Source organism: Dipteris shenzhenensis, chromosome 33 (assembly GCF_047967505.1).
Source record: "Dipteris shenzhenensis isolate YYH24624 ecotype China chromosome 33, Dip_SZ_1.0, whole genome shotgun sequence".
In the NCBI taxonomy this organism is placed as follows: Eukaryota; Viridiplantae; Streptophyta; class Polypodiopsida; order Gleicheniales; family Dipteridaceae; genus Dipteris; species Dipteris shenzhenensis.
This window is the reverse complement of record NC_141628.1, coordinates 18,112,124-18,133,173: the sequence shown is the minus strand read 5'-3', so window position 1 is coordinate 18,133,173 and position 21,050 is coordinate 18,112,124. Positions and strand designations below refer to the sequence as shown.

Sequence of the window (21,050 nt, the reverse complement as noted above, 5' to 3'; positions counted from 1 at the left end):
TATATGTTGTGGGACCCATAGAGGTTAGCTCTCTAGGTTCCCAATAGTTCATCACTTTCAATTGATAACTTGTTCAGGAAAACTTGGATGTACATGATGGACACAAGTTTGATGTTGTATGCGCTTTTCAAAATGATTAACAATCTTGTAGAGAATCAAACAAGCAAGAAGATAACGATTCCCACGTTTGATGTTATGGAGAGTATAAAATTGTCGCATTCATTGATTATCAAAAACAATAAGGCATTTAGAGATAGTATACAATTGCTTACATCCCTCAATAAAAATGGGGTGGCTGAAAGGCAAAACCAGAGCATATCAGAATTCACAAGAGATTAAGAATGTTCCCGAGTATTGAAGCTATATATATGACATGTAGTCTAGGAAACAGATAATCAATATGGATGTTGTATTTGACAAGTCCGATGACTCTGAAAAATAACAATGGAAATAGCAATCGATGACACTTAATGTTGAAGAAAAAAGATGGACAACTTGAAGATGAGGTTGAATAGCCCAAATAGTGTGATTAAGGCAAGTTGGCATGTAAGTACAGACATGCAAACAGCTTGGTAAATGAGAGCAAAAGATGGTAGAGGAGGAATCTCCATGATACTTTTGAAAAGAAGCTTGCAAACAGGTACATGGACTTCATAAAGGATTCTAATGTACAAGAAACTCTTGAAACACCATCGAGACCTAGGAGGTCTTAAAGAGTGAAGAAGCTCAATGCAACAATTCCAAGCGAGATGCATTTTGATTGATGCCATCTTCTTGTTGGTAGCATCATCTAAGTGCCTACTACTAGGCTTGATATGAATGGTAGCATCATCTAAGTGCCTACTACTAGGCTTGATATGAATCATGTAGCCCATAAAGTTAGTCATTACTCATGCAATAACAAATTAGAGAGGTCGAGGAATCTTAGAGGTACAATGTAAGTTTTTCTTGTATATGCAAAAGCTAGAGATAGATGTTCACGACATTACAAATGCACACTAGACAGGTTCAAATGAAGTAACTTCCACTATGGCAAAGTACAAACCAACCAACATGGCAATATGTGAAGCCACATAGATAAAGCTTGTGTTTCATGCAAAACTAAGCACATTGAAGTACAACATGGGAAAAAGATATATTTTGCACCATAAATTAACAAGCTATTGATATTCTCACAAATCCATTGGATAGCAAAAAGTTTGAATAGTGCAAAAACATACTTGGCATGTAGGACATCAATTAGGTTAATGTTCAATTTATAAACTCTCTAATGTCCCTTTTGGGGAAACTATTGTTGTTTTCAAATCTGACATCAATTAAGCTCAGCTAGGGCAGCTCATCATGTATTTATGTTTCTTTTTAATGTTTGCGACGTGGCACTGCCACATCATCATGGGATCTAAAAACCTTAGCTTTATATCTACAGAATTTTGTACTGTCTTGTCAACGGATGTACTTCTCACACGTTTTGTACAGTGTCCCAATTGCGAGGGTTCTATCAATACAAGCCAGCTGTCTCTCATTCCCGCTCACTTCCCACTGCCCCAACAATATTTTCGTGGATATGACCTAAAATAATTGTCCTCTTTTAAAAGCACACTTGTGCATGCAGCTATAAATACAATAGAATCTTTTCATGCCTTCTATGTTGACCTAGGTTTGAAAACAGACATCGGCTCTATTTAAACATGTAACTCAAGCAGAAATCTTTTCAATGGTGAGCAGCTACACCACCATCACTACTATACTACAGAGGTAATGATTTAAAGCAGATTTTCCCCTTGAAGCTCATACCCTTCAAAATTGTAGATGCTGTACAACTTCTTTTTCAACCTAAAAGAAATTACAATGATGGTATATGTTGATGTTTGTCATTCAACAATATATTATAAATTTGAAAGGCTTAGTACAATGGTCAACCCATTTTTCCTGCTCCACACGCACTAGATGTATCCACTATGTTAGTTATCCACAAGTTATCAGCAACAACTGTTTCGTTATCTTGATTTCGATGCCAGCTCCAGTGTGCATGTGTCGCATTCACAACCTCTAACAAACCATGACCAAAACTTGCCTCACGGTACACAGACCAATCTGGCTTAGGATCTAAGAAGCTGCATTAACAACCAAGTTTATCATAAGCAAAACAAGATCCTCCACCCAGCATCTCTCTCTCTCTCTCTCTCTCTCATGCATGGGTATGCATGCACATGAAATCTGTCCACACACACACACACCTTTTTTTTTTTGGTGAAAATTGAGTTGCTTTATATTACAAAGTCATCATCCCAGAATAGGATGATGAGAAATACATCAAGAGAAAACCTTAATATAAGACAGATATAAATCATGATCTATGCACTTTGTCTGCAAGCAATCACACACACACACACACACACACACACATTATAGACTGCCTCCCACCGATTCAAAATTGGTTACAACCTTAGCAAGTCCAGAGTAAGAAAAGAGTTCTACAGTTTGTGGGCAAATTTGCCCAAGAAACCCAGCTCATTAACATGAAACTTGACAAACGATGGTGATCCAACAACTTTCCCAAAGCTGCTTCTCTCCTGGTCTTATAAGCAACTAATTGAAGAGATGATCCAACTATTGCTTTCCATGCACAGCAGTGCATGAGCATTTAAGAATGTTCTGCTTTTTGTTTTTTAAAGATGTTCTGTTTTTTGTTTTTTTAATGTATGCATATTAATGTCCTACAATGTCTTTGGGATGTGCATGGTACCAGGACGCATCTCATTTTGTGGAGCATGCTGATGTTAAATATTCTTTTATTTTCTTGGAAGTCACTATAGGATCATTAGCCAATATAGTTTTACACCATATTGCCCTACATGCATCAAGTAATCAAATTACGTAAGATAATCTGTCCACATAAGCATGCCCACGGAGTTTCTGAGAATAAGCAGCTTGCTCAATATTATAACAGTAGAGCTTGCAGTTAAAAATTAAGCATCAGAGCTCTTCAATACCCCGTGAAAAAGCACGTTTCGCCCCCAAGTAGCCTCCTCCACCTGTCTTCGCTTTCCTTCCCTTGCAGCACTCTAGCATTGCCCTCTCCTTGGTTGTGGCTTTTTTTATGTTTTTGTGGGCGAGCAGGCAGAGGGGAGGGACGGGGGGGGGCAGGCTAATGACGGAGAGATTGGAGTGTGGCAGGACAACCACTAAATCCTTCCCTTGTAAATTCTCAGCAGGGCACCATAAGGGCTGTTGATTCTAGGCTTTGTATCAGTTAAGGTCCCATGAGCATGTTTGAAAAAGACGTTAGAATCATCATCTCCCTTTTCTATGCATCTCCTCCCCCTCTTCTTTTTTCATATAGACCTCAGCCCTCACTTTCCTTAACAAGCCTCACTCTCAGCACTCACCTTTCTTCTCCATCTATTTTCAGCAACACCATTAGTACCTACTGCCTAGCCACAGGTTACCCTATATAAGTGTACCCTGCTGACAAAAATCTCCAAGTGAATGAGTTGTACAGCCAAAATCCTTTTGGCTCCACACTGCACCCTATGATTGAAGCACTCTTGACTTTTTCTACTGGAATGCTCATAAAGCAATTAGTACCAAAAACCTTTGAATGTTTGAAAGAAAGCCTTTCACTAAATACAATTCATGTGGAATCTTTCCCTTACAACTCCAATTGACTAGAACATGCAGTGTGTACTTCTTCAGCTCAGAATCGATTGGAAAGTCCTTTGTCATTGAGCACTGACAATACCACTCTCTGTAATGGAGCTGTTCTTCCACACCGGTTCACCTCCAGGGAGTTTGATTGGTCCTACAACTCATGAGAGTTCCAGCGTGAGTTAACGAAAGCTTTCATTCTTCCATCACAAAATGGGTAGTCCCCTTTCGAGCATCGTCATTTTTTTCAGTTTCTTTTCTCACCATCGAAAGCAATTCTTTGAACTAGTGAAATGCATCTGATTGCTTTTTCAAGAAGTATACCCAAATCTACTCGCTGAAGCCCTCAATGAAGATAAAAAATATATTGCTCCTCGAAGGGAAGAAGTATTCATGTCACCACAAATATCCTGGTGGATTAACTGAAGGACACAGTCAACCCTCAAGTTGGCTTGCTGGGGAATGGTTGCTTGGTGATTCCCATCGCGCAAGTAGCACAGATCTCCAGTGAAGTATGGATGGCAGGTAGATCTACCATTCAATGTCTATGCATCTTAGACAAAGAATTCACATAGAGATGTCCATACCGTGTAAGAGAAAAGGATAGCTTGCTACAGCCAATCCTTACACAGGGAATAAAGAAAGTCTTGAGATCTCACAATGCAAACTTTGAATGCCAACTCACTGAGTGTGGGCATAGAGAGAACACTTCAGATATAGAGAAAGTACACACAATGAAGATACAAAATATACCGCTCCTACAAGGCAAGCGGTATTCATGTCACCACAAATATCTTGGTGGATTAACTGAAGGACACAATCAACCCTCAGGTTGGCTTGCTGGGAAATGGTTGACTCTGTTGCTTCCTATCGTGCAAGTAGCACAAATCTCTAGTGAAGTATGGATGGCAGGTAGACCTACCATTCAAAGTCTATGCATCACACAAAGAATCCACATATAGATGTCCATACCGTGCTACAGCCAACCTTATGCAGGGGAATAAAGAAAGTCTTGAGATCTCACAATGCAAACTTTGAACGTCAATTCACTGCGTGTGCCTATAGAGAGAACACTTCAGATACAGAGAAAGTACACACACATGTACAGCTAAACATACTCATAGATAGAAGTACAGAATCCTAACAAACCTGTAGCAAACATCCGCTGAGGGATGCGTCAATTTTACGAGCAAAAACCTATGAGCAAGTTTATCCGAGCGTGTTTTTCAAGAGATTTTTAGAAATGTTTTTCTTTAGGAAACATGGTTTTTACACTTTTATTTTCACTAGAACTAGATCCCTTTATCATAAAAATATACAGACTAGTCACTCATTCATTTTTACACAACATAATTTTCTTATTTAGAGACATCCCTTTGTACCCCTGTTATTACCTTAAAAAAGTGTTGATTCCTTTAAGAAACATTCCTCATAATCACTCTCAATGTAATAATACTATGCATATATAATTACTTATTAACACATTTATATCATATGGCAATATCTTTTTAGTGTTTTTATAGCATATTTATGGACATGTTTCTAAAGAAGTTTAAATTACTATAAATAAGTATTAACTTGGGCTTATATATCACTCTCATAAAATACATGTAATATTTAATACTATATATGAAAGATTTTCCAAAATATAACTCCATAGATGTGTTCAAATGGGGTATTCCGATCAATTTGAGTGGTTGAATGACTATATTTGGACATTGGATATGAAAGTTATGTCACTTTTAAAAGTGCTGTCCAAGGTACTTTCGCCAGCGAAACTACCTTGGGAGACTTGCTTCAAAGGAGTTTCGCTGGCGAAACTACCTGGATGGCTTGCTTCAATGAGTTTTCTTTGAAGAAACTCTTTCATGAAGATAGGTTAAGAGAGGGTTTTCAATGTCACCCCCTATTAAGTAAAAGTTGTAACAAGGATCATAAGGGAATTTTCATAGAGAAGTCTACTCTACATGTGGGTTTCTTCAAAAGCCATCCCATTATGCTCTCACCATTCCTACAGATTCACCTAAAGATTTTTGTATAAAATAGGCATTGCTATAATACTTTGCATATTTCTAAGTGAAACTATGTTTTCTTCTGATCGATTTTTGCCATATTTATGCATAGTTGGAAGCTTTTTTTTTCCTTCGCTCAGACGCTCGGAAGATTTCGCTCAGAAAATGCTCGTCCCCTCCGCTGAGCTAGGGCACCAAACTCAGGCAGTGTTTGCTGACCCCTACTGTAGAATTCTCCTAGATCACCCCGTGTCTCCATCAGAATTCAGTGGCTGCTTGAGATAGAGTACTACTGCGATATTCTGCTCATGTGTTCCCTGCAGCCAAATCTGCCTCTCTTGCACCACCTTATGCTCTCCTACAATGTGTATAGATCTGCACCTAGGTGTGCTGTAGATGTGTGGGACTTCTGCCCTGCAAGAATTGTTGGTGTATATCCTTAATCTCCCTTTGCTCTTCACCCTGAAATGTGTAACCTGCAGGTAGGAACGTCTGTGTGAGTCACGCGACTCGAAGGTCAGCCTTGATAAGACCAAGGCCATGATCTTCAACACATCTCAAGCAGCCATGCACACAGGGCGGTTCACACTGGACAGGTAGGTGGTTCTTGGGCGTTCTCTTCTCCAGCCCGATTTTCACGATGCGACCCGCGATGCAGGCCCCATGTGCGGTGCCACACTTGCCAACTAGAGCAGCAGTGTTTCCACTTCCACTTCCAAGATCCCCAAACCAAGTCTCTTCTTTTTTATCCCTTGGTTCGCCCAGCGGATATGTATGGCAGCCCTTGTTGGGGGCGTGATTTTTCAAACGCAGACTTCACATCCCTTCACATTCTCTTGCTGTCACGAATGATCCGCAGCAAGCCATCGGTTCCAAATCAGATTGTTCCGGCTGAGTAGGGCATCTCCACTGCAGCTTGATGCAGCATTTCAGGTCATCACATACCTTTATCGAGTTAGAGAGTACGGCTCTTGCACCTCAGGATGAGGTAGACTACCTTGGCTGGCCCTATCTTCCTCCATGACCTTAGTAGCTTAAGGTGATCAGAGATGTTGGTATGCGCACACATGCAAGCGGTTTGACAGTTCGGGACTCCACATGATAGATTACCCCCTTTCCAAAATAGTATTGCGGCTCCTTGAGTCCCACTCACGTATGGTGAGATTACCCCCTTTCCAATATAGCATTGAGTCTCCTTCAAGCCAGCTCACTATCACGAGATCAACCGGGTCATTTGAGAGGACCTCCTACAGCTACACACATTTAGGGCCTGGTCGGCGAGAATGAGATCCAGAGTGAGTGACACGACAGACTCGACAGCGTGTTTAGACATGGATCATGCTTGAGGATCTTCCCTCCATGTTCACCAGACCGGGGACACGACCAATAGGGGTTACAGTGGCTCTTGTCATCGCTGTTAGGAGGACACAACAGACCACACACACAGACCACTGTCAGCGCTCTATCACTAGTTTCCTGTCACCACAACCTCACCAGGCCCCCTTGAGTTTCCACCCTGGGCACAGGTCCAAAGTTTTCTCATGTATTAGATCTTATGTAATTTGATTATGTTTTACTCATTGTGTGTGATCATGCCCAATTAGAGGCCTCGCCCTTACAGCTCATTGTATCAAGCTTCTTTCAGTCTCATAGACCCGTTGGTCTTTCAAAGACTTCTAATAAACTCTCTCTCTCTCTCTCTCTCTCTCCCTCTCTCTCTCTCTCTCTCTTTCTCTCTCTCAATAGAGCTGGAAGCCAGGAGAGTTTAAGGCTAAACCTGTATTATCTAAAGTACTCAATTTAAACTGATGTTTGGTTTTAGTATTGTCTTGCAAACTATGTGAGAGCTAGATGATAAGGTTTTGTTGGATCTTAAATGTGCAATAGGAAACTCTACTTCCGTGCTGAGGGGATGGTAATCTCACGATGTATTCCAGTCTTGGTCTCGTAGGTCATTCTGGCGTCCTACAGACGTTAATACACATCTCTCTCTCTCTCTCTCTCTCTCTCTCTCTCTCTCTCTCATCTAGATTGTCCTTTCAAATATTCAATGTCTGTAGGACTGGTAATGATGAGATCAGTACGTGTTAGCAAGCCCTTCTCGATTTCCACCGTCCCCTATTGTAATATGGATAATGCCACATGCATCAGGTTGCCCATTGAACACCCTAATCTGCAATGTCCATGTAAGCAAAAAATGTAAGTACCTTTGAATGAAACAGCACATCTGTTTCATGAAACAACTTCCAAGATTGCATAGAGAAAAAACCGCATCATCTTTTTAAGAAATTTGTTATTTGCAAAACAAATCACTCCCTTTGCAGAGGTAAAGAGCATTACGCTGCGCTCGTATGCATGAACATGGCCTGCAAACAAGATATCCACTTTTGCTTCTTTCAAGATAAATTCCATGGCCTTCATCATTTCGTCACCATCACCCCTATGTTTAGAGTTGCTGTTGTACCAAGGGGCATGAACAACTGCAAAAAGCCAAGGAGTTCTGCTTCTATCCACTTTGGCCAAGTCAGCCTGAGAAGACATGAAAACAACTAGGATCTCATCACGGAGCAAATGAACTCTTACTATAATGGAGTTTTTATTAGCAAAGTGATAACAAAGCAGCATGCAAAGTCCTTATGAGACTACTATTACGGAAGAAAGTCTTGGAATTTGACCATGACAGCAGACTCTGCTTTAAAAACATGTTTTGCAAGTATGAGAACTTGCACCAACGTTGCCTTATTAAAAACCAATGCTTCTTAAACTTTCCAGCACAGACTAGGTCAATGTTGTTTTCAATTCTTAAGGAATGCTGTATCAAAAATCTAAAACAAATCTTAATTAGCATTAATAACAATGCCTTGAACTAGTTTTTCAATAATACTTCCCCAAATTGAAAATAGATCTGGATAAAGCCTTCTCCCAACTCCTGAGCAGCAAAAACTGTGACCCTACTTCTCCTGTAAAAGTAAAATTTATTCTTGACTCCAAAGGTCTTAACTACCCACTTTGCTTACTAGTAATTTAGATGCACTCCCACTCCCCCAAGTCCTTGGCAACAAAAACTCAACATACGACAGCCCAAAAGTACGTTGTGAACAAGATGATGGTCTTAATAAAAATATGATATTCTAAATAAACGTGCCATTGCATTTTGCACTTTGGAAGTCCTACAGAAGTTTATTGCATGTAAATGTGCTGTAATTGAGTTAACTCTTCGGTTACAATACTCCTAATATATCTCACGATAGTGGCATATTTCAGATGCTGCATTTATTATTAAGTTTCACACACATGTTATTGAGTTGTGTGAAGGTTTCCTTGTCTTAGATCTCTACATGGCTCGGATCACCAGTTTCAGTTCAAAGAAATACTGAACATTCATTGGTGGGCATCATATGAGGTGGTTTTAGATCTCGCCTCTTTATTAAATCAACATGCACCCTAGCTTGCAAGGGCCTACTTATTGGTTTCTCTACAATAATTCTTCAATGACTTGGAGGATAAGATTTGCAACAATGGAGGGAAGAAACCCTATAACATAGATTTAAGACCATCCACGCATGGAAAAGCTTAGTGAATATTATGACTCATTCACAACTTACTCACAATCACACTCTAGGCAACCATGATTGTGTAAACTCTTGAAGTCTCTAGCTTACACTGTAAGAGTTGAAAATGTAAGTCAGCCCTACCTATGATTTCAATCCTCAAATTTACTTAATTATATGACAAGAGAGAGGGTCATGGGACAAATGTTAAAGGCCTAGCTAAGTAACCCATCCTAGATCAAGATGACTTTGTTCTCCTGACTATTCCTAATCAATCTAGATTGCTATACGTCACAATGTTCACAATTTGACTAGATTAGACTCATAGTTTTTTTCCACTTTTTTTATGGCTAATCTTTGCACGTGATCTAGGCCACTCACTCTTTTCCACATTCGTCTTCTTGATCACCTCGCCAATGCATCCCTACAAGCTCTTGCTCCATCTGGAAGTCGTAGCCCCATTGATGACCTCAAGTTTTTGGTAAGGTAAACTTGTGTAGCTCAATAGGATAGAGCACCAAGTTCGCTCATAGCTCCACCTCTATAAATTCAGCTCATTGTCACCGTTGTGTGCCTTAGTCCTCCCTCTACATAACATATACAACTCAGTGTGACCCCCAAAATCATCAAGCTACTTCTATGCCATACCTGGCTGAAAATTGACTTCAAACCGGAAAAGTCCCTCACATCTATCGGAATAATAGGATCACCTCCCACTTGTGAGCCCCCATATGAGGAGGACATGGGGAGGATGACATACAGTGTGAGATGGGACAGTGAGAGCATGTTTAGGGCTGCCATATGGGCAGTACATAGACGTTCCTGTTGTGTCAGATTTAGGGCAGCCTCAAGGACCACCCTGGCCAACATCAAAGGCTGTCAGAAACTCTGGAGAAATGGGTGTACAGAGACTGAAACAGGCCCTGGTATGGGTAGGAGTTGCTTCAGCAACAGAACACTGTACAGGGCCCAGGCACTCTACATGGGATTGAGGTCAGCCAATGGAAGGGAAGGCCGCAGAAGTAGATCAGGTCTGCAACAAGCTACAGAAAGCAGGTACAGGTCCATCCAGATGGCAGGCCTCATGCCAACTGTCGGCATGCCATGCAGGTCGACCGTGGGCCCAGTCTGGGTCAGCAGCAGTATATTGATCAGGTTGGGTGGCTAACAGACTGGTTGGCCAGTCTGCAGCAGGGCGGTCGAACCCTAGAACTATTCGTGTATTTTTTGGGCATTCAGCCCTATATAAGGAGCCCAATGTGGGGGTTCTAGGCATCATTTGTGCAGATCATCTCGAAGCTGAAGAGCATAGGGAAAACCCTAATGATCATCATAAATTGAAAATTCTCAGGGATCACTGGCGTAGTTGGTCGAAACGTTGGCAATGCTAATGATCATTAAGCTTCCAAGGAGCTTTAGCAGGTTGGTGGTGACTCAAAAGTTGGAGAGCAAACAAGGCCAATCAATTTTGAAGAGCTAGGTCCATTATTGCTTCAGGAGGAGGCTCCAATAAAGTTGTAAAATGATGATTAGCAGGCTTTCATGGCAAGAGTAAACCTGGCAAAGGAAGAAGAAGGATTCCAAGGACGATGGGGACTCAACAAAAGGTGAAGACAAGCAAAAGAAACGCTTTTACTATGACAAGCCAAGACACCTTGCTAAAGTTTGCAGGAAGAACATGGCAGATCAAGAAAAGCCGGTCGAACTCGACGAATCAAATAACACAGCAAATGTGCTAGTTGAGCACTTCTCTTAGCAGTTGCTCCCAGCATCCCCAATGTCAAGCTTGCAAACCCGAGGGTGACAATGTTCATGCAAGATGTTGTGGGATAGTCCACAGATTCTGACTTTGTGGAGAAGATGGTAGATGTAGCTCAGTAAGAGGACCTGAGGACAAGGCCAATACCATCGGCGAAGATGAGGACAGACACTAAAGGTTACCATGGGTAGTTCAGAACTACACAGTAGCATGATGGTGGAGGGTACTTTCAAGCGGCGCCCAACTTGCTTCAATGGCAAGCAACAATCTACGTTTCCTGGGTATGTAGTCAATTTACTTTATTGGAAACTTTAGCAATTTGCATTGGAGTGACTATGTAAGGAGAGTGGAGGGTGAAAACCTTCCATCTGGACAAAGGGGGTGTTCTCATTGTGGATACATTCGGTGCTTCCTACAAGATTGCCACACAGATTCGTGGCGCTACCTTTGAGGAGTTTGGAACTATGACTAGTAGCTGTTATCAGGAGGCTTCACAGTGGTTAGCCAATTGCAATATGCTGAAAGAACCAAGTGGTGAACCGATTGAAACCTTTCACATGGAGATTGGGGATCCAAAGGACCGCAGGAGTAGGCGTATAGCCACCAGAGATTAGGAGGTATTTCTTATACCTAGATGAATCCAGGAACATTCCCAAACTCATCCTCTAAAAACACAACATAGTGCAGTTTCAATCTCATGATAGTCACTCACAAGGTTGAAAACCATAAACTCCATCATGCATAGCAGGGACTAGCTACTATGACATCCCCACTGACGTCATCAGCGCCCAACAGTGGGTGTAGACCATAGTATAAAAATATGCTCTCACACATACAAATCCACACACCCACACATACTTGAGCATCCATTTATACAAAGTCTTCGTACTGAGTTTCTGTCGGCACTCCGGAGGTGAAGGGCAGACTCAGCCATGATGAAGCCATTAGGAGGTATTTCTTAATTTAATTTATGGATGGTTTCAGTTCAGAGACGGGTTGAAACAGACTTGGGAGACTTGGCGCTTTGCAAGATTCAAAGTGTTCCAAGGTCATTGGGGGGCAGCTAGATGCACCTGGAACCTAACATGTTCATGATCAAGATAGTCGGCCGCAGAGGAGGTTGATACTAGATATATGGAGCCTCTATTTCTTCATGGTGGCTTGCATGTTTGGGGCTGGACCTGATGGAGCAGAAGCTGCGGAGCCAGGAACCCGAATTCAGAGATGCCTTCAAATGTTTCAGAGAGCTTCTCCAAGGGATCTGATGGAGCATTTGCATATACATATGGGTGTGGGCCAACTGTGGGTCCATGAGAGGGCGTGTTTCAATATTAAGGTCACCTCCGCACTTGTGAGCTCCCATATGAGGAGGACATGGGCTAGCATCAAAAGCTTAGAGAAAGGGTTGTACAAAGGCTGGAACATGCCCTGGTACAGATAGCACTTGTGTCAGCGAAATAACATTGCACAAACAGCCTGGAGGTCAATCAATGGAAGGCTGCAGGTGCAGGTCAGGTCTGCAACAGGCCATGGACAGCAGGTAGAGGTCAGAGCAGATGGCAAGCCTCAGGATTCTTGGCATCCAAGTAATTCACTTAATAAGAACCTTACAGCCAACCACTCACAGTGACAACCCGTGCTGAAAATATGTACCATGGCGAATAGTTACCTAAGCCCTTGCATACCTATGAATAAGAGCTCAATCACTTCTTACACACAGCACCAGAATATGATACGCAGTGTTCCACCTTGTGCTATCCTAGATCACAGCCCTTGCAAAAAAAAGTTGCTCTGACAGACCTACAGCTATAGCAGATCAAATTAGGGGACCTTCCCTCCATGCTCACTGGACTGGGGGGCTGACCCACAGGAGTGACGGTGGCACTCGTCCGTTGCAGGGCTACAGCCAGGAGACCACAGCGGACACACGTTTGGATCCAGCGACCTATCACAGGTTACATGCCATCACATCAGCCTCGCACATCAACGCCCCCCTCCCAGAGTTGATGCCCCTGCTAGCTCCCACTTCGAGAACCCGGAGATTTCTCTCTAGATACAGTTGCCGCTATGTTCAGGACTTTTTGGTTTTCATTTGTATTCGACATGGGTGCTGATGCCCATTTAGTGGCTCCGCCCTTAGTTCATTGTATCAGTTTCTTTCTAGTCTCATAGACCCTTTGGTCTTCCAAAGACTTTTAATAAATTTTCTTTCTTTCTTTCTTTCTTTCTTTCTGAAACTAGGGTGGAGGGAGGATATCTCTCAAACCGTGACCTAACCATGGTTTTTTCCATACGTTTTCATACAGCAAATGCAAACAGGTATGGAGCTATGATTGAGAATGGTTCAGCCCTTGGGCCTGAATCATCCGTGAGCCCATTTTAAAAAACAAAAAGTAAGAAAGTATACATTTGAGTTGCAGAATTTTCAGAGCAGATTCTTGACTAACAACCTTGAAGAACCACTCCACGTCACATACTGTCTCATCTAACAGCACACGTATCACCTTAGCTATCATATGTATGGCTGAAATCTCTATCCTTGCAAGGGATTCTAGGATATGTATAGTAGGGTGCTTTCATATGCATGGCTGAATAGTAGGTGCTATCACCCAAATATTCAACCAGTGCTTTTTGCAAAATGTGATTTTTTAAATGTCTAGGACCCCGATCTTTTAATACACAAAAAGTCAAGTACGTTTGCTTCTTTCCATACGCATATGGAAAGGAGGATTTTATATGTCCAGCTGGTGTCACGGGAGCGTGAGATTCTGATAGTTTAATTATTAGGGTTTTACGTGTGACAGCCTAAGCCCTAGAGTGATAAAAAGGCTAACCTTGTGTATGAATGCCTAGGGCCAAGGGCCTGTTGGAAAGGTCACCTCCCCATCTGTAAGCCCCCAAATGAGGAGAGCATGGGGAAGGGAGAGGAGACCTAGGGCAAGGTATGCCCAAAGAAAGGGGACAGCCACTGTATGGATCAGTACGGGCTGCTGCAGGGCAGTGTACCGAAGGTGTGCAGGGTGCGCCAGGGTACGGACAAGGGCTGAGCAGACACGGATCAGTAGCAGCATGGAGTCGCACTGTTGCAGCAGGTATTGGGCAGGTCTATGGCCTGCAAACAGGGCTGGCAGGGTAAGCAGTCCAAAGGGGCTGGGCCCTGCATGGAACAAAGGGCTGGAAAAGGGCCCTAAATAGGGCTGGATAGGCTGCCAACCAGCCAACCATCCGGTTGGTTGGTTAGGGCTGCTACAGACCAGCCAGTCGGCCCAATTAGGGCTGGCTGGTCGGTTGGTTCTGGAGGGCCTTGTGCCCTATATAAGGAGGGCCTTTGTGCCCTCATATCTTAATTCTCTGGGGCAGCAGATTTACAGCAGACAGGGCTTCCTTGGGCCTTTTCCCAAGAGGTGAAGGAGACCTAAAGAGGGCTGCAGACCGATCTAGTAAAAGCTGCCTACCTAGGCTAATCTACAGGCAGTCAGGTAGAGAGAACCATTCTGGACAGAAAGTCTACAGACGCTCGAGGTGGAGCACGCAGGGTCGAGTCTAGAGATAGCCAGCAGATAGGAGGAGTACCTCGTGGTAAGATCAGAGGACCACACCATTGGTGGGACTCCGGATCTCTCTCTTTTGTATTGTGTCCATAGCTTTGGACGGAAATATATTATTTTGGTGGTTTCTCTATCTGGTTGGTTCATTGTCTATTGATGAGTCTACACATCTATTTTATGCACATAAGTTAAGAAGTTTGTGATTCCACACCCCACACCACACTGTGTGAGCTCTTGGGCTATTCTATCAGTCTTCCGCTGTGCGTACCCTCTGTTGGGGGTTGTTTCTAACAGGGCCAAGGTTGTAAATGAATTCCTGGCGCAAAGGGCCAAGGGGCAAGTGGTTAGAAGGGGCAAAATTCCTTTGGATTAAAGCATAACTTTTCAGAGCCACATGGCACAAGTGATTTTGGGCAAGTGACTTTTGGCAAAGCAAGAGAGCAGTGAAAGTAAAGCTTTCCCAACAGGTTTAAAAGAACAAGCAAGGTTCTTCTTCCCATAGTGCGATTTGTTCCAGGACAGCTCCCACTCCAATTCCATGCGCCCTGCTCCAGCTCCCTTTCTCCCTCTAGTCGCAATCTTGGGCAGCTCTCTTCATTTCTATCGCCAGCTTCCATCATCTTCTCTCCTTTCTTGTAAGAAATCCTAGATTTACTATATTTAAAAATGTGCTAAGGAACTGAAAAGAGACTGAAATAGCAGAGACTAAGGAATATTTGTATTGCTTGAGTGTCTGTAGTGTGTCATCCATACAGTTGAGCCTCTCTTATATAGAGAGTGAAAGTCACACATAAAAAGGTGTGTACTCCAAAGTGTATGTGCATGAAGAGGTGTGTACCCCTTGTGAAGGATGTGACTCTTGATAAGAGGGTACATTACAATGGTAGTGGCTCTTCAATAGAATGTGTCTCTTGTGAAGAATTGTGCCTCATAGGAAGCATCCCATCGAAAGGGCATACCCTTCCACAAGTGTCCATTCATCAAACCATCCATAAGTCTAAGGTATAGAGAAAGGAATACGTCACAGATCGTGACATCCCCTCCCACTCAAAATAAGACCATGGTGGAGATAATGAGCTGGTGTAGAAAATATCATGGTAAATTCTGAAAATATTGTTGTAATATGTCAGGGTACTGCGGTAAGCCTTCATCAGATTGCCAAGTAGTGTTGTAGTCGTCCAGATCTCGCCAAAGAACAAGGAATTCCGTGATAAGTCAATGTCGAGTCTCTCGCTGTCGATGGTCCAGAATATGCTCAGGAATAAGGAGAACATAATCGTCTTCGATATCTGGGACATAGTCACTTGCAGGAGGAACTCCTTCATCACCTGGAATATATGTCTTTAACGATGAAATATGGAATGTCGGATGGATTTTACCTCATGATGGTGGTAATTCCAATTTGTAACTTAAAGGTGAATTTTTCTTGATGATCCGGAAAGGTCCATAGTATCTTGGTCGCAACTTAGGAAACACAGACTTGACCGTCTTGTAGCAATGTGGGGCTACAAATAACAGCACCATGTCACCAGTTTCAAATTCAAGGTGACGTCTACGTTTGTTGGCGGACCGTTGATACCACTCTTGCGCTTTTCACATATGATCCCTGACTTAAGGTAGAATATCTTGCATTTCTTGAAGCAGTTGATCAACTAGGGCCACTCAATGTTGAAGTACAAAATTCATTCTTAAATCGGAGTGTGTCCATAAGCTGCTTGGAATGGAGTCATGCTAATGGCACTATGGAAAGAGTTATTATAAGCAAACTCGAGGAGTGGCAAATACTCTTCCCAAGCTACTAAGCGTGACTGAGTATAATGTCGGAGCATTTCTTCCAAAACTTGGTTGACTCTTTCAATCTGGCCATCTAATTTTGGGTGGTGGGCTGAACTGAAAAATAGAGTTGTACACAAAGATTCGAATAGAGAAATCCAAAAGTGACTGCTAAACTTAGGATCTTTGTCGAAGACGATGTTCTTGGGCAATCCATGGTGCCGAAAGATATGTTGTATGAAGAGTTGGCAATGTCCGGAGCCTGTGCACTGCTTTTGGAAGCAACAAAGTGTGCCATTTTGGACAATCGATCAACAATTACCATAATCTGAGTATTACCTCTGGATGATCATGGTAGTGTTGTAATAAAATCCATGGAAATACTTTCACATTTTTCAGTTAGAACTAGAAGAAGCTGAAGAAGTCTTACTGGAAGTCGTCGGCTTGCTTTCATTTGTTCACAAGATAAGCAAGACGTAACGATTTTGATGACATCGCTTTCCATCTGAGGCCACTAGTATGTTGCACTGAAAAACCTGTAAGTGTTGTTGATGCCTGGATGGGCAGCTTAAGGAACTACATGATGCTCTTTTAACAAAAGACGTCGAACATCCTTGTCATGTGGTACACTGACGCGATCTTGATAATACATAAGGTCGTTCGTATAAGAATAGGATGAGAAGATCTTCTGTTCGGAAGTAGAAGGTTAATCTTTCAAAAGAACTTGTACTGCTGTGCCGAAGTCTTTATCATTGAGATACTTCCCTTTGAACGAATTTGGAACATCCACAAATAATGTAGAGATTACCATAGTTGATGCTAGAGTTGACCTGCTGAGAGCATCTACAACTACATTACGTAGTCCTGGAATGTACTCAACGGTCATGTGAAAGTTTGCCAGAAACTCAATCCAGCGTGCTTGACGAGAATTCATTACTGACTGAGTAAAGATATACTATAGAGAGTGATGGTCTGTCTTTACCACCGAGTCGGCTCCCATGAGATAATGTTTCCAAGAGCGGTAAGCATGTACAATGGCAAGAAACTCCTTATCATAAAACGGGTATTGGTTTAGATATCGGAATGTTTATGGCTGTCAAAAGCAACAAATCTGCCTCCTTGCATCAAGATTGCTCCTGTAGCAATGTCGGAAGCGTCGGTCATGACCTCAAAGGGAAGGTTTGAGTCAACAATAGCCATAACAGATGTGGTAGTGAGTGCTTGCTTGAGTTGTTGGAAACTATACTCTGTTTCGGGAAGCCACTGGAAAACTGCCGTGCTTTTCAATAATTCGGACATCGGAGCTGCAATCTCGAAAAACTAATAGACCTTTATATGGTAGAAGTTTGCCAATCCGAGAAAAGACTGGACATCATGAACGTTCTTAGGAGTAGGCCAGTTTCGGATTACCTCGACCTTCTTGGGATCCACAGAGATGCCTTGGGCTGAAATAACATGTCCTAAATATTTGAGTTGGGTTTTGAAGAACTTACTCTTCTCAACATTGATGTAGAAAGAATTTGCACGGAGAACTGCAAAAACTTAGTGAAGATGTTGTTTGTGCTCATGTAAGGATCTATTGAAAACGAGGATATCATCGAGGTCAACGATGACGAACTTATCGAGGAAAGGCCTGAAGATATCGTTCATTAGTGTCATGAATGTGGCCGGGGCATTGTTTAACCCAAAAGGCATGAGCAAACATTCACAGTGTCCATACTTTGTTCGAAAAGTTGTCTTGTACTCAGCGCCTTCGCGTATGCGGATTTGATGATAACCTAAACGAAGATCAACCTTTGAAAATTGTGTCGCGTGCAGAAGTTGATTGAAAAGCTCATCAATGTGAGGCAATGGGTACTTGTTTTTTATAGTGAGCTTGTTAAGGGCTCGGTAGTCGATGCACAAGCGCATTGACTTATTCTTTTTTTCCACAAGTAGTATAGGAGATCCGAAAGGGCTGCGACTAGGCCGAATGTGACCTTTGTCGAATAGTTCGGTCACCTGTCTTTGGATTTCTTCATTTTGAGTGTAAGAAACCTCATAAGGAGGTTTCGACGGTGGATTACTACCCGGAATAAGTTCGATTGGATGATCCACTGGTCGTCAAGGTGGTAACTGCTTTGGCGATTCCTGTGGGAAATTTTCAAGGTAAGGCTGAAAAAGGGGTTGGTTGAGATACTCAAGAGGATCCTTTGTCTGTGTCTCCTCAATTGCCGTAACCAACAGAAGTGAAGTCTTTACTTGACGTTTACGAATCCACTTCTTTACTTGTAAGGCGGAGGCAAATGGAGTTGAAGGAGAGTTCCTAGAACCAGTTAGCTCGATAAGTTTTCCCTAGTGGACAAACTGGATAGTATGGCTGCGAAAACTAATTGATGGATCATAGTCATAGAGCCACTGTTGTCCGAGGATAACATCGTACCAAGAAAGAGGCATGATGTCAAAATTCAACTTGTTCGTATAATGTTGGATGTGAAAGGACAGGTTTTCGACCCTGATGTTGCACAAGAAGGTAGTTCCATTAGCGAGTTCGATCTGATAGTCCACGGGACTAGGATTGGTGGTCAACTAAAGTCTTTCAACCATAGAACTAGCTAGGAAATTATAAGAGCAGCCATTGTCGATGAGGATAATGATCGTTGTTCCACGAATCGATCCTTGGACGCAAAAAACTTGAGTGGGCAGGGAAGGTTCGGGGTTGCTGGCAAGGCTCATGTGGATGGTATTTGTCATTCGCCTTTCTTGTCTTGTGCACGAGTAGCATCTTCTCCCTGGGAAGTGCTAGGTTCCTGGTACAAAGTCCTTTTGTGCTAGAGCTGTTCTTTTTGTCAGAGGCCGCATCTTTATGTTGGTGATGACGGTCATGACTTTGTGAAGAGGAAGAGGCACGATCCTTAGAGGAGTGCTTCTGTTGGGATCCAGCATACGATTTCAGAGACTTGTTGGGATCTTGAGGTTGTCGATGACCTTGATTACCTGAGTTTTTTCTGAACTTTGAGTTATCTTGAGGGTGGGCACCCTTGGCCAAAGCAGAGTTCTATGATTTGTTAGAATTTTGCTTCCCTGTGTTCTAAAAATCTGTAATGCACTCTGCGTAAGCAATAGTGCCAGCAGTGGTGGTGATGTTTGCTTTGAGGACATCAATGCGTAACGAGGGATTTAGGCCTAAGATGAAAGCATGGAGGCAATCATCATCAGTCAAACCATCGATCTCTAGCACCAATGTGGTGAACTGGAAGATGTAGAAAGACAAGGAGCCCATTTGCTCCAATTGTCCAAATTTTGAGCATGCTTGGAAGTCTGCGTTGGCAAGTATGAACTGCTTACAAAGCACATGTTCAAAACGTTCCCAAGTTAACACACTTTTGCCGTCCTTTAAGCGCCGTCGTCAACAAAGAAAAGCTTTATCTTTGAGGAGAGAGGCTACCAAGGCAATCTTCTTGCCTTCAGTGAGGTCAACAGTGTCAAAGTACATGCGCATTTTAGCGAGCCACTGGTGAACTGTTTGGCGATTCCGTTGACCAGTGTAGGCTTCCACTAGTTTTATGTCAAGTCTTTTAGTTTTGGAAGCTTGAAGTAAGAGGTAGAGGGCACGAAGTTTAACGTTTTCTACCTCTAGTGGAATCGGGTCCACATAGTCGTCTGGTGGCATCACGTCATCCTTTGTATGTGTGGTACTACAAGAATCCTAGAGTTGTTGGACTTTCTGGACCAAATCGGAAATGCTGTCCTGAAGTTGATAAATTTGAAGTTGAAGTAATGCTTCGCCATGTATATTTACTTCAAGGGTCTTTTTTGGATTAGAGTCACTTATCTCCGAAAAGATTGGATGCGAGCGGTTTGACATATTTGAGGTCCCTATGAGAAGAGCACGACATTGCGCTCTAGTTTATGCCATTCCTGGTGGAAGATCCAGGTTGCTCCCTGAGATTGCTCATGTTGGATGGGGCAGGTGAGGCACGATGGAACCACCCGTGGAAATCTAGTAAAGGAGGTCCTGAAGGAGGTAACACTGGTGATGCCGAAATGGGTCTTATTGCTCGTAAGAGGACAGGAGTTGGTTGCAGAGTCCACGGATCTGAGAAAGGGTAAGGAGCTGCTATCGAAAGAGGAGGATATCTAGGAGAAGTACCTTCAGAGTGTAAATACTGTCTTGGAGAAGGTGAAACCTGCTCGAGGATATCTGGGAGCTGAAGGAGGTGGAGAGTACTCTGGAGATGTTGAAGCTGAGGGGTAAAAGTCTCTCCAAAGATGGACAGCGAACTCGTGTGGAATATCAGGTTCTCGGTATCTACGTGTCTCGTGAAACACAACCTGTAGTGTGTTGAGGAAGTAGTGTAATTGAGGTGCCTCACGCAGAAGTCACTGGAAGGGCATGTCACACAAAAGACCCACGATGCAAAGGCTCCAAAGTGGGTTGGTTGTGCAATCTGAACACGATATTGAGTGATAGGTGATGCCTGAAGTGACCTTGAAGATACTGGGGCATTACCAAGGGTCTCCATGTTTTAAAGAAAGGGCTTTCATTTGCTGTAATTTGATAATGAGCAGCAAATATCAATATGAAAGAGAATCCTTTGAAAAAGATAATGGAAAGAATACACCTGGCATAGATCAGTTAGTTGCATAGCAAGGCTTGAAAATCTCTTGTCCGGAGGTCCATAGATTAAGAGGCGCCTGGCGAGACTTTCAAGGCTGATTGAGGCGTGGCAGAGGCGATTAACAGAAGAGGGCAGATTGCGTGGAACCTGGCGCTGTC

At 42.8% G+C, this 21,050-nt stretch overlaps 1 protein-coding gene across 2 annotated transcripts in view; it reads right to left on the bottom strand.

Moving 5' to 3' along the window:
* Positions 1-1,570: 1,570 nt before the first annotated feature.
* The window catches only part of LOC147879778 (purple acid phosphatase 18-like), a 36,723-nt gene continuing 17,243 nt past the window's right edge, over positions 1,571-21,050 (bottom strand). The window contains exons 4-6 of one of the 2 annotated variants that reach the window (XM_087371488.1): positions 8,001-8,189; positions 7,745-7,833; positions 1,571-2,114 (exon numbers count right to left, since the gene is read on the bottom strand). In XM_087371488.1, coding sequence (XP_087227614.1) covers positions 1,916-2,114; positions 7,745-7,833; positions 8,001-8,189 — 477 coding nt within the window. In that variant the 3' untranslated portion in view covers positions 1,571-1,915. The remainder of the gene's footprint in view (positions 2,115-7,744; positions 7,834-8,000; positions 8,190-21,050) is intronic. The other variant, XM_087371487.1, reaches the window with a different exon arrangement.